The 14,374-nt window shown below is 33.9% G+C and overlaps 3 protein-coding genes across 5 annotated transcripts; 2 read left to right on the top strand and 1 right to left on the bottom strand.

Moving 5' to 3' along the window:
- Positions 1–857: 857 nt before the first annotated feature.
- Positions 858–4,710, top strand: LOC142548700 (putative pectinesterase/pectinesterase inhibitor 61). Its single transcript, XM_075657182.1, has 3 exons — positions 858–1,885; positions 2,752–2,888; positions 3,714–4,710. The coding sequence occupies exons 1-3, from the start codon at positions 948–950 to the stop codon at positions 4,409–4,411; spliced, it is 1,773 nt and encodes a 590-aa protein (XP_075513297.1). The 5' UTR covers positions 858–947; the 3' UTR covers positions 4,412–4,710.
- A 144-nt stretch (positions 4,711–4,854) lies between these two features.
- Positions 4,855–7,645, bottom strand: LOC142548002 (GDSL esterase/lipase At4g10955-like). 3 transcript variants are annotated; one of them, XM_075656376.1, is made up of 3 exons: positions 7,511–7,645; positions 6,817–6,961; positions 4,855–6,048 (listed from the first exon to the last, which is right to left on the bottom strand). In XM_075656376.1, the coding sequence occupies exons 2-3, from the start codon at positions 6,876–6,878 to the stop codon at positions 5,073–5,075; spliced, it is 1,038 nt and encodes a 345-aa protein (XP_075512491.1). In that variant the 5' UTR covers positions 6,879–6,961; positions 7,511–7,645; the 3' UTR covers positions 4,855–5,072. The 3 variants fall into 3 exon arrangements, with proteins under 3 accessions (XP_075512491.1, XP_075512490.1, XP_075512492.1); XM_075656375.1 differs by having other exon boundaries at positions 6,817–6,900; positions 7,511–7,640; XM_075656377.1 differs by having other exon boundaries at positions 6,817–6,955; positions 7,511–7,626.
- Positions 7,646–11,251: 3,606 nt separating this feature from the next.
- LOC142548001 (putative RING-H2 finger protein ATL21A) lies at positions 11,252–14,350 on the top strand. The gene is made up of 2 exons (XM_075656374.1): positions 11,252–11,972; positions 13,792–14,350. The coding sequence occupies exons 1-2, from the start codon at positions 11,294–11,296 to the stop codon at positions 14,226–14,228; spliced, it is 1,116 nt and encodes a 371-aa protein (XP_075512489.1). The 5' UTR covers positions 11,252–11,293; the 3' UTR covers positions 14,229–14,350.
- Positions 14,351–14,374: the final 24 nt, after the last annotated feature.

Genomic DNA, 14,374 nt, shown 5'->3' with positions numbered 1-14,374 from the left:
CACAGATAAAGATTTGTGAGACCGTCTCACAAAAGACCTACTCATAGTGATAAAAGAAATCCACCAAAAGGATTGATCCATTAAATAGCATCAATGCTAAAAATTCGCCCAAAAAGATCGATAGATTGAGTCAAACGTTGGATGAAATAAATGTTTTATTAATATTACCCTATATTTATTTGTCTACATGGTCTATCAGTCGGGTGTGTCTATTAATCAAAATATTAGCTCATAACTCTTCACCACATTATAAATAGACCCCTGATTTGCATTCATATACTCAAACCTTAATCCTTCTAATTTCTCTTTATTTCATATTAATATATAGTTCAAAGATGTTAAAATTTGAAATTTCAAGATTGCAACACTTGAATTCGATAATGGAATATGTCGAGAGATTTCTTATTAAATTACCCATGAAAATACTAATATTTTATTATTCATGATTTGGTAATGCTATTGTCTTGAAATATTTTTCTTTTTTTGCGTGGGAGATGAATAGCTAAAACTATAAACTTCTGAATTATGCTAAATATATAAATTGAGTTACATATTATATTATATAAGGACAAAAACTTGTGTAAGACGGTCTCACGGATCGTATTTTGTGAGACATATATCTTATTTGGGTCATCAATGAAAAAATATTACTTTTTATTGTAATATCAGTAAGATTGATCCGGTTCACAGATAAAGATTCGTGAGACCGTCTCACAAGAGACCTACTTTATTATAATATGTATTTGAAACTATTAAATCATCTCTTGTAACAATACAATTTATACCTAAACTTCCATTTTAACCCCTCTCCTCGGCCACGGGTCATAAAAGAGAAGTGTATAAATCAACCTCAAAAAATGAGTCCAGTCCTTCATTATAAAGGCCACAGCTTCGACTAGGGTACCTAAGTGTCTTCCTTCCCTCTCTACATCACTGAGCTTAAGCAAATGGAGTATGGCTGGCTCGGACCCACGGAGCCTAAAGGCTCCTCTACCCCGAACCTGAACAACGAACCCACCTCGAAACCAAAAAAGTCCAAACGCAAGCTTCTGCTGATCCTCGCCGCCATTCTCATGGTGGCGTCCGCCATCTGCGCCGCGCTAGTGGTGTCTCTCCGAAACACAGCAACAGCCACAAAGCTCCATCGGCGGCGTCCCTCACAAGCCATTTCAAGAACCTGCAGCAAGACTCTGTACCCATCTCTTTGTTTGGATTCCCTCATAGATTTCCCTGGCGCACTCGCCGCCTCCGATAAAGACTTCGTTCACATCTCCGTTAACATGACTCTGCAGCGAGTGGGACTCGCTTTGTATCACGCGTCCGAATTCACTAATATCCCCATGGGTTCTCACGAAAGATCAGCCTACGAAGACTGCCTCGAACTCCTGGACGATTCAGTGGACCTCCTCAGGCGTTCACTCTTATCCGTATCCCCTGGCGGGGAAGACGCCGCCTCCGCGTCGACTCAGGACGTCTTGACCTGGCTCAGCGCCTCGCTGACCAATCATGACACCTGCAATGAAGGATTCGAGGAACTGACAGGAGACGTGAAGAATCAAATGTCGGATCGGTTGCAGGATTTATCCGAACTCGTGAGTAATTCACTCGCGATTTACGCAGCCAATGGCCGTAACGACGATTTCTCCGATATTCCAATACAGAATCGCCGGCGGAGATTACTGGGCAGCGAGGAAAACCACGGTAATTTCCCGGCATGGTTGTCTCGAAAAGATCGAATGCTGTTAGACATGCCAGTGACGGCGATCAATGCCGATATAATCGTATCGATAGATGGTAGTGGAACGTGCAAGACGATCGCGGAGGCGATCAAGAAGGTGCCGGAGCACACTACTCGTCGAACTATAGTCTATGTGAGGGCAGGAAAGTAAGTTCACACGTCTATATATATCCAACACCCTTAGAAATTCCATTTTTAATAATTCAACTACTAAAAAACTATTAGTAGTTTTTTTTGTACAAATACCAATATAGACTCGTATTTTTTTTGCTAATTAATAATACAAAAACTTATGTGAGACAGTCTCACATATCGTATTTTATGAGACTGATCTCTTATTTGGGTCATACATGAAAGAATATTACTTTTTATGCTAAGAATATTACTTTTTATTGTGAATATCAGTAGGGTTGACACGTCTCACAGATAAAGTATCGTGAGACAGTCTCACAAGAGACCTACTCAACAAATAATCATCTAAAAAGGAAATTCATGATTTTTAGATATCTAAAAGGGGCAAGACAAATATTACAAGAGGACCCAAAATACATTTAGTATGAAGAATACAATACCTACTTACTAGAATATTTATTTCTAGAAAGATTGTTTGCTATTTAATTACTCTTAACAATTATTAAATTGACTTTAATTGATCATGTATACTTGGTTTATTTAACAATTACATGTCAATGAGTCATAGTTTCATTATATAATAATTGAAATGTTGACTATTAAGTTTAATTATGATGTAAACACATGGTTTTTTCGTCGCTAAAAACGTCGCTAAGTTGAATTTTTTTTTTTAGTGAAGATGGTGTTTTTTTTAAATTAAAAAAAAACAAACTTTTCTATTAAAAAAATATTTGATTTAAGAAATTTTCATTCAAATATAATCTCATGTTGAAATAATTATCATTCAATCAGTATTTCCAAATATTGAAATTTTTTGGGTTTGTAATGAAATTTTGAGAAAAGTGTTGGGGTTTTAATAAATGCCATTATTCGTTGCTTAGGTATGAAGAGGACAACTTGAAAGTGGGAAGGAAGAAGACGAATGTGATGTTTATCGGAGATGGGAAGGGCAAGACGGTCATTGCGGGTGGGAGAAATATATTTGATAACATCACTACATTCCACACCGCTTCTTTCGGTAAATTTCTATTCGCCACCTTTTTTTATATTTTATTCCACAGTTTTATTATTTATTTATATAAAGTCATTGACCGTTTTAGCCTTTGTTGGAGTATTATATGCACCAGTATACCGATGCACACAACATACAATATTTTTTTTATAATTTATTTTATTTATATTTAAATGAGAATCAAAATATAATTACAAGAAATAGCGAAAAATAACACTGCAATTTTGATAATAAAAAAAAAATTTTGGTGAACTTATCTATAATAGAGAGGTAAAATAGATATATATATTTTGGTGTCCTTCACGATTTCTATCGTATCCTCGTCTCTAATAAAATATATAATAGATATAGGATGAAATTAGGTATACTGTTATTTAGCAAAGAGGTTGTGCATTGACTAATTTGACTTAGACAAGAACAAACCAACCAGCGTGAGCCAACCTGTTGTTCCCGCACTTGGAAATATAATCATTTTTTTAATTGAAATAACGCGCTTCTGTTCACATGTTTCTGTTACTTGTTCACTTGACTTTTGGAAAGCGATTATCTAATAATAAAAAAAGAAATTTGTTAGTAAAAACAAACAAACAATATATATATATATATAGTTTTGATAGGTTGTTCATTCACTGTGTACATGTTGAGATAATAGTCAAATAATAGATGTATAATTCAGATATAATTCATCAAGTTTAACAGATAAAATATGTGATCGACTGATAATGAAATATGTTTTGTTAGTTGATGCACGCCTACTTAATAGATTCTTAGAGTACATGAATAGTGACGGGGACCTATAAATTGATTATTAATATAATAATTTGCATACAGCGGCAACTGGAGCTGGTTTCATTGCGAGGGACATATCATTTGAAAACTGGGCAGGACCGAGCAAGCACCAAGCTGTGGCGCTTCGTGTCGGAGCCGATCACGCGGTGATTTTCCGATGCAACATCATTGGATATCAAGACACCCTATACGTTCACTCCCAGAGGCAATTTTACCGTGAATGCGACATATACGGCACCGTAGACTTTATATTTGGCAATGCCGCAGTCGTTATCCAGAGCTGTACCATTCATGCACGTAAGCCGATGTCACTTCAAAAGAACACCATCACGGCACAGAATCGCAAGGATCCTAACCAGAACACTGGCATTTCGATCCATGCATGCACACTCGTGGCGGAACCCGATCTTGAGAAAGAAAAGGATGCCTATCCAACATATTTAGGGCGACCCTGGAAGTTATATTCGAGAACGGTGTACATGCTTTCCAACATGGGAGATCACATTCACCCCAGGGGTTGGTTAGAGTGGAATGCAGCATTTGCCCTGGACACATTGTACTATGGCGAGTATATGAATTATGGTCCCGGTAGCAAGTTAGGGCAGCGCGTAAAATGGCCCGGTTATCGTGTCATTAAGTCCACGGAGGAGGCCAGCAGGTTCACGGTGGCACGGTTTATTTATGGATCGTCTTGGTTGCCCTCGACCGGGGTAGCGTTCTTGTCAGGTCTCTCAACTTGAATTATTTTACTCATACGCACATGAAGCTTATAAAAAAATGTGTTGAATCAAATCAATTCTTGATTTAGTATGTAGTACTAAGTCTACGTTTATGTATTTGTTAAAAAGGGAATTTGTAAATGTACTACTAGCTTTAATTTCACGAGTTTTGGACTCGTTGGTGTAATCATTTGTTTGAAGGGGACTTGATTAATTTGTAATAAAATCGAACTTTACCCCAAAAAAATTGGTAGAGGGCAAAGAATTACTCTTCCTTCGGTGGAGTTTAATTGCTTAAAATAAAGGAAATGTTCCAATTTTGTTGGTGGCTTTAAAACTCTTAGAACAATTATTAGACTCACGGTTGTGAATGCATGATTAAAGGCAAATGATCCATTAATGAAGTTAGACTTTAAATTTTACACCTTATCCAAGCTGGCCTAAAAGCCCAATTCAAACGTCAATAATTCGAAATATTTTCTTAAATAGTTCAATCAATACAATTATTATCACGCAGAAGGTAATATAATACTCACACTTGTATATGTGCCTCGTAATTTCCAAAGGCAACAAAAGAAAACTTTACACGAAGTTCGATATCCAAATTGATCCATGCAACAAGATTTTCGAACACCAAACTTGTTCAACATTTAAAAAGTAATAACAACAATCGATTAAGCATTTACCTGTATTGGTAAAATTTGTAATTCAATTCCAAATCTGGCCTCCACCATTGATTAATTCCGTGGGCTTCACTGAAACTCCTACAAGGGCCGCAATTGATACTCAAATATGCCGAAGGAATCAGATGCACTGCACCACAAACCTTCCCTCTTGCAGCCGACACGATACTCCCAATAGAATGCTGCGTAGCTATTCTCGCAATTTTTCCTGCCCCGATCGACTCCATCTTCTCCCTGTGCTCGAAATACCCCATATATTCGCTGCAAATTAGATCGTTCGGGTTGATAAACAAGTACGGTACCCAAGACGACAACATGGTAAACTGGTCGGTCTCTCTGGCCTTTTGCCTTCCATTAACAGCCATAGCAAGTCCTGCTGTGAGGACACTGCTTGCGAACCTCAACCCGAGCCTCAAATTTTCGTTTTTTATCCGGTCGATAGGAGGGGACATGAACGGAGGATTGAAAAGATAAGTTTCGACATGGTCACCATCAGTTCTCGCCATTTCCCTTCCGATGGTGAGCGCAATGGATGCTCCCAACGAATGTCCCGCCAACCAAATGTTCCCTGAGCCGGCCCTACCGGCCGCCCCTCGAACTGCTTCGAACCCTCTGTGAAACCTCGTGCTTTTTTCAAGATTATTTAGTACGCAGTGGAGGTTGAGCTTGAAATCTTGGGCTCTGTTGATAGCCTTCCTGATGGTGCCGCGGAAGGCGATTACATAGAGCGGAGGTGGCCTCTGGAATGAAGAATTGAGAGGTATCGGATGGGGAGATTTGAATTCGAAAATGGCGCCAAAGTAGGAGACATCGTGATCGTCTACGAGGACTTGGATTAATCTGAAATTGAAGAATTCCCACCATGGCGTCGCGAGGGCGTGAGGGCCTTGCCGGTTGTGGTGCCGGTCGCGTTCGAGCTGGTACACTCCTTGAACCAAGCTTGCAGCAACGGATCTCCTATGGTATGAGTTATTCCTGTTTAAATTTCACAAAAATTATATTGGTATCAAAGTTACCTTATGTCAATGACTAGGGATTTAGATCCTTCACTGTGCTTTTTACAAGAGATGATGATCATATAAGCATCTCGTTTAATCTGAAAACTTTTTAAATTTATCTCATATGGTGTGATATCCACAACATGTGATCATCTCATGTAAAAAGTGCACAACATTAAGTGTTGTATTTTCAACACAGTAGAAGATCCAAATCCCAATAACTACTCAATTTTCTCCCATTTCATAAATTATTAAAATAATTCCTTATTTTACATCTATAAATAATAAATAGTCCATTAATGGAACTATGAATTTTTTACATGTATTTATGTTTTAAAAATAAAATAAAAGCATGTTGGTGTAAATGATATGTTAAACCCTCTTTGCCCAAGTATGTATTAAAAATCACCTTAGAGCTAGGTTTATAAATCTTGTTCTTGTATTGTAATTTTTGGATGAAACTATTCTCAAGCAAAAAAAAAGAGAAGGGAATGACACTACCCTTTTGACTCACTGATACGCTGATGAATTCGCCCTTCTACCATTATATGAAACCCTAATTTGTTTTATAGATTTATTTATTGTCTTTAAACTTTAAACAAAGTAATTCTCATTCTTTTTCTTCACAAAATTATGAAGAGAAAAGACGAAATTTGTTTTTTTTTTTTCGAGTTTGCAAATATTTTTCCCAAATGCACATTCCTGTTTGGCATTGAATGGCGAATGCAACATCGATATTACTTACCAATCAATGGCAGTCAGAAAAGATGGACCGGCTAGATGAAACATTTCCTTTTCCGATGCCATTACTCCAAATTGTCTTTTCCTCCTAAAATGTGTGAGCCAGATTTGTCAGCACATATCTCTCTATCAGTGGGTGAAATCTATACCTAATAAAAAAGTCAACTTACTTTCGAGAATGAATTTTAAATTACATTTGAATCCATGTAAAAATAATTATTTGTACTTGGTATGATATAGATTGGAGAATATATAGTTCAAATATTTTGATTTCGGATTAAATTTTTTGGAAGACAAAATTCAAATGGATTTCAAACTCACTTTATATCAAGTTATGCAGTTTTAACCTGTGATAATGGCAGATTTCAGATCTATCCAAATATGCATAAGTTGAAATTTACCACTCAAATTCTTTTAAAGCAAATACATCGATCCAAACTAAAAATTTCTAAATATGTCAAATTGCTCTAAATGGTCCTAGTTAAACTTATGAAGCTGGAGATCTAGTAATCCTCAACCACTGGAAATCTAAAAGCAAAGTAAACTAGAAATAGATATAGGATAAGTTCATTCCTAGTGCATGCATTGACTATAAACTAATTAAAAAAAATCACTCACAAAATCAAAATTGAGAACAAGAAATTAGAAAGAAACATCAAAATCCATGAAGTTGCATTTCATGTTATAAATAAAGTTACCTTAAATCTAGAAGATCTCTCCACAAAATGAGGGTTTTCTGCTTTCCAACAATTGGTGAGTATACAAATGCAGAGACAAGGCCGAGGAAAGGATCGAGGATATTACAATACAAGTTGGCACGAAAATTGTCAAATGTCAACGGAACTTAGAAGTCAATGGGAGGGTTATTTATTTTATATATTTATATTATATTTTATATATATATATATATATATATATTGAAAATTTCAATTGTTAATTACATTGCATTAATATGGCCAACTAATAAATTGCATTGCGTTTAATAAATGGAGAGATAATTAAGTGTTGGGTGAGTTTTTTGGTCAACTATTTCCTAGAGGATCAAGTTGCTATTTTGGCCTACTAATAAATAGATTTTATTTTAAAAATAATTGTTCAAGATATCTGGATAAAATAAGATAATATTGAGCTTAAATATGGTGAATAGGTGATACATTTGGTGTTATAGCATATTTTTTTGTATAATTATAAAAAAATATATTACTATGAGAATAATATGAAAGGTTTTATTTTGTGATATACCATAAAAAAAAGTTTAGAATGTTATAATAAATTTTAAACTGGTTTATAGTTTCAAAATGTTTAGCAGACCTTTTTTTTTAATAAACAATAAATTTTTTTATAAATAAATAATATTAAATTTATTTTATTCCATTGAAAATTAATAAAATTAATTGTAACCAATAATCACACTCATGAAGGATTGCCGTGAATAATAATTATAATAGTAATATTAAAAATTTCGTGAAATCTTAGAGATTACGTAAAAACTCGTCAAAATATTGTTTGCAAGAGTTTATTTTAAGTGATTTTAACCTTCCTACGGATGAAATATTAAAAATTATATATTACTAGTGGAATAAAGGCCTTTTGTGGTCCACTTACATTGAGATTCAGATAATGTCCTTCATGTAGTTTTTCTAAGAGGGAAATAGCATTGATTTGTCTGGTGCATTTGGTTATAACGCATGAATGGACAAGATTCACGTACATTTAAATTTTGATGCGGTTTGATGGACCTCAACCGGTGAGCCACATTATATGACACCCGGGCGGGTTTAGCCCGAGTGATCCAATTTTTTTTAAAAAAAATTATACGTAAAATTTGGATTAATTTGATATTAGCCCAAATAGATCAATTTAAAATATTAAAAAATTATAGAGTTTAAAATTTTAAGCACGGATAGAGCCATATTCATGGTCCCGACATTGTGTTTAACCTAAAGCTGCTAGTGTTTGGAAACATTCTTAGTGCAATTCTAATATAATTTTATATCAATTTTTACACTAGAAGATTCCACGTTTTTTATGGCGAAATAGGCTCCAAGTTTATGGTTGAGATTGTTCTCAAATTTGATTAGGTTATAAAATTCCAAATATACCTATTTCCACTCTATTTCTATAAGACAAAAAAAAAAAAAAAAAAAACCGATAATAAATGTAAAAATGTTGAAGAATTAAACATACAAATATAGTTTTTTATATAATTTTTTTTTATCATTTAGACTATATATTTTCTATTTGAATGGACATTCTTCTAAGTTTGTTTGCTGTTTTATATCAATTTTTTTATTCCATTGTACTAATAACTTATTTCTTATTTATTTGGTAGTCATTCTCTTTATTGAAAAAAAAAACCATCTAACCATCCAAACCGCAAATCTAATTTTACATTAAAAAAATCATAATTACAAAAATACATTTTAAATCGAACTATACATAATGTTGCACAATTTATCGAATGATAAAGTAAAGTAAACTTTCGTAAAAACCAGTTAACAAAATGGTGAAAAAAACACAGTAGAGCAAAGCTTAAAGTAACCTAACTGAGGCTTATACAAAGTAGGTGTCTTTAAAGATTCGTCCTCTCATGTATGTGCTTCGAGGATCGTCTTGGACGTCTTTTTCTCATGATACAACGGAACAATCAGCAGTGACTTAGTACGAGACACTACTACGGCGAACTGAAAACGCACCTCCACTTTATCACCTAAATTTAACGGAGGCCAAATGAAAAGTTAACAACATGAAATGCAAGATAATACTTGAAAGAGATCTTGAGTATTTTTAAAATTTTAATGTATGTGAAATGAGGAAATGAACACACTATTTATAAGCCTCAAAATGCACACCAAGAGTCATGTAATATTAATTAACTCAATTAATCTTCTCATTAACTCAAGAATATGAAAAGAGAAAAGTTTTCAATTAACTCAAGAATGCGGAAAGTCAGAAGACACTTCCACAATAATGAGTCACAACTAACTCAAGAATGTGGAGAGGCAAAATACACTCTCACGTTCATGAGAAATAATTTTTATTTAAAATCTAAATTTGATTCAAATTTTCAACACATAACACCTCAGTTTGAATTTTATCGAAAAATCATCCAAACCGCACCGTTATCACCTCTATGTTTGTATTTCTAAACATAGTGTGTGATTATATTATGAAAATAGATTAAAATAAATGTTGTTTAAAAAGGACTGAATTCAAAGTGCGATGAATAATAAAAAGAAAAAAAGTGATGCGTTGAATTGAATTAATAATAACTTCTGCTTTGGGTTACTTTGAATATTACCCGATGGTCTTCGTACCTCTCATATTGAGAAACTACCAAGCTGCTTCCATTAGTTTTTATGTAAAAATACAATCATTAATTGATGGACAGCAATTTGAACCATTGAAAGCTGTAAATGACCATATGCAGTATTTTACTTTAAAAGACTTTTACATTTGACTTGGTTTCATTTCACTGAAAAAAATTTGTGTGAGACGTTTTCACGGATCGTATTTTGTAAGACGATATCTTATTTGGGTCATCCATGGAACAATATTACTTTTTATGTTAAGAGTATTACTTTTTATTGTGAATATCGGTAGGATTGATCCGTCTCAAAATAAAGATTCGCGAGACCGTCTCACAAGATATCTACTCCATTTCACTGGCTCAATTTCATAATTTTAAATTTGAACTTATAATATAAATTTGTATTAACAAAAAATCGACGAGAAAACAAAAGATTAAATTTGTATAATAAGTTTTAGAATATTAATCTAATATAATATTTTGAATTTAATTATATATTAATACTAGATAATAAATACTCTATCAGAAAGCCAATTTATGCCGTGGCAAAAAGCATAAATTAATTATATTGATTTATGTCATATGCTGCTTTTTATTATACGTTAATAATATATAATATATGGTTTTAGTTAATTACATTTTAAACACAATTGATGTATATAAATTAATTAAATTTCAAATAATTTTTAAATAATATTAAAATGATATAGAATGTTCATTTTTTAAATAAAATAATTAATTAATTAATTATCAATTTAGGTTTTTACAATAATTTTCCGTAAAAAACTAAGGATATAGATATTTTTACAACATTAATCATGACAACTGATTCAACAAATAAATTATTTGTCTCAATTTTTTTAAGAGTAAGTGTTTCGTAAGATGTTCTCACGAATCTTTATCTGTGAGACGGCTCAACCATATCGATATTCACAATAAAAAGTAATATTCTTAACATAAAAAGTAATATTTTTTTATAGATGACCCAAATAAAAAAAGCGTCTCACAAAATACGATCTATGAGATCGTCTCAAACAAGTTTTTGCCATTTGTTAAAGTCGTCATCTTTTAAAAAATAAATTAATTATTAAACTTCTATAAATTAAAAAAAAGAAGGACATCCATACTTCGAAGTTGAGAATTAAGCTTCAAAGTTCAACCAGCTGCTCCCATGGATGCCACCGAAACGCTCTTCTTTCTCTTCATTTTTTTATTCGTCGAGTATTCATTTGCTCAACTATGTTCAGATTCTTCCTGCCATCTCGGGGAACCCAAGATCCGGTTCCCGTTCCAGCTCCAAAACCTTCAGCCAAAGTCATGCGGCTACCGGGGCTTCAATCTTTCCTGTGACGCATCAGATCAAACAGTTATCGACATCCAAAACTCAGGCCAATTCACGGTCCAAGCTATAGACTACCAAACGCAACGCATATGGCTCAACGATCCGGACAGCTGCCTCCCCAAACGCCTCTTTACTTTAAACCTTTCCGCGTCTCCGTTTTCTGGCTATTTCAATCAGAATTTTGCCTTCTTTAATTGCGCGACGCTTGATTACACCAAGTATAAGTTCAACCCTATCGGATGTTTGAGCGGTCAGAATTACACGGTTTTCGCCTCGTCTTCTGTTATTGCTATCTCATTCTTGACATCTAGGTGTAGCCTGATATCTACGGTGTCTGTGCCGGTTCAGTGGACGTTTTCTGAACCAATGGCGACGTCGGATCTCAGTGAAGACATCTTGCTCAGTTGGGACAACCCGCAGTGCGGATGGTGCGAGTCGAGAGGTGGATGGTGTGGGCTCAAGAGCAATTCCACTACAGTTACTGAATGCAGTCTCGTTTCTCGCCGCGGTAAGTCTTTCATTTAACATTTGATAAAAACTTACTTGACACGGTCTCATGGGTCGTATGTTGTGAGATAGATCTCTTATTTAGGTAATCTACTGAAAAAATATTACTTTTTATGCTAAAGAGTATTACTTTTATTGTGAATATCGGTAAAATTGACCGTCTCACAGATAATGATTCGTAAAAACGTCTCACAGTAGACCTACTCATAACATTTTTCCTTGAAATAACGTAAACCGGCCGATGATTGGTACCTAATTTGACACTGGGAATTCGACATTCAATTGTAATACTAAAAAAAAAAAAACAACTTCTTCAATTAAAAATATTTAGAATACACCACTTTATCGCATTATTAACCTAGGATAATCGTAGGGTGGACTAGGGATAATTATATATATATTTATTTGGTAAATGAATTCAAATTATAATAAAAACTCTACTCATTAATTTTTCTAAATAAAACCAGAAATTTATTTGATTTACTCAAAATATTCTCTGAAAGTGTCTCCCAAAAAAATAAACCTTATTGAAACCAAATCAAATAAAAAATTCCTAAAGTTTTCATCCTAAACCAAATCGACAAGCTAAAATTCCTAATGTTATTCATAAGGATAATGCTTTCATCTATTTAACATATGATACGTGTATTGAGTGGGTAAATCATTATCACTCATTCAACATCACACATATCATGTGTTGAGTGGATGAGAGCAGTACCTATATGTATAGCATCTACCATACCCTGAACATATATCTATATATCCAACATAATTAATAAATTTATTTCAATTCAGCTTAGGTTGCGTTTGAATCCGAGGATTTGGATTTGAAAATTTTGAAATATCTCTATGTTTGAATGAATTTGAAATTCTATTACAATGATTCAAAAAATAATTATATGAAACTCAATTTGAAATTTATTACCAAGTAAATTTGATCAAACAAACAAATAGAGCTGTTCTTATTTAAAATACAAAATTTATTCGGTCTTTTATTATATCAGCAACATGTATGACTCCTACGCTAACCTTAACATTAAATGACTGATTAATCTAAATTAATATAAAAAGCAGTGTAAATACTATTATATTTGAGATTAATATTTAAAGATATATAATTTTTGAAAAATCTTATAATTTGAAACGACTCGAGATAGCAAATGAAAACTTCATTTAATTAATTAGCCGTATCCAGTGGAGATTTGACGAAAAAATAATCAATTGCGTGCATATCGTGTCAATTTTTTTATATATAAATATTTTTCTTTAAAAAATTTACAAGTGAAAACGCAAAATAAAATGGAAAATTTTCTGTTTTTAATATTTTTGTAGCTTTTTTCATAAATTTAATTTTTCATGCACAAAAAAAAATAGGGGTAAAAAAAGTATTTTGGGATTCTTAAAATTACATCAAGACACTTGTATTATGGCAAGTATTATATATAGAGTAGGTGTCTTATGAGACGGTCTCACGAATCTTTATCTGTGAGACGGGTCAACCTTACTGATATTCTTAGCTCGGCCTTTTCCTTGTGGAAATCTTTTATCAAAAGCTAGATGGAATATTGAGTGATCATCATAAATTAAAAGCTACGTAAAATGGATTTGGGGTTTGAATTGGGTTCTGTAAATCAAGAATCAGATGTTCCGGATTCGATTCGACTGGATTCGACAATGAATTAGTTTAAGGTCAAATATAGCTGTGGTAACCATGAAAGATGTGAACAAAAGATTAACGGGCTAGTAATTTTTTGGAGCCTCGGAACACCTTATAGCTAGGCATGTGATCAGAACCTATGATCATCGACTCATTTTCCCAGGACTTCCAAGAGGTGCGCGTTACGCAGTAATTGCTGGGGCCGGAGTGCCTGCGCTCCTTTTAATAATGGGATTTCTGTGCTGCATTTGCCGCAAGGTGAAGGGCTTCACCCGGCGGCACCTACCGATTGTTGACTCCAGCAGCTCTGCCGCTGTAGCGCCACAAACTCTAGTCATCACGGGTGGGCTCGACAGTTCAACTATTGAATCTTACCCCAAAACGATCCTAGGGGAGAGCCGAAGGTTGCCTAAGCCTAACGACAACACTTGCACGATTTGCTTATCCGAGTACAAGCCCAAGGAGACCCTCAGAAGTATACCCGAATGTCAGCATTGCTTTCATGCAGATTGTGTGGACCAATGGCTGAAGTTAAAAGCTTCGTGCCCCATTTGTAGGAATTCTCCCAAATGCACGTCCATTGATATTCAAGTTTCTTGAGGATTTTGCATTTTTGTTTCTCTTCTTTGTAATTTGAAGTATTTGTGAAGAAAATTAAATTTGAAGTCCGTCGAGAATTGATGCATGTCTAACGTGGAGATGGACAAGATATTTATCAATAAGAAAAAATATATTTTGATGAGTGA

The sequence above is a fragment of the Primulina tabacum genome, chromosome 6, assembly GCF_025594145.1.
Source record: "Primulina tabacum isolate GXHZ01 chromosome 6, ASM2559414v2, whole genome shotgun sequence".
Lineage (NCBI taxonomy): Eukaryota > Viridiplantae > Streptophyta > Magnoliopsida > Lamiales > Gesneriaceae > Primulina > Primulina tabacum.
Note: the sequence above shows the minus strand (reverse complement) of the source record. Positions and strands in the feature narration are given on the sequence as shown.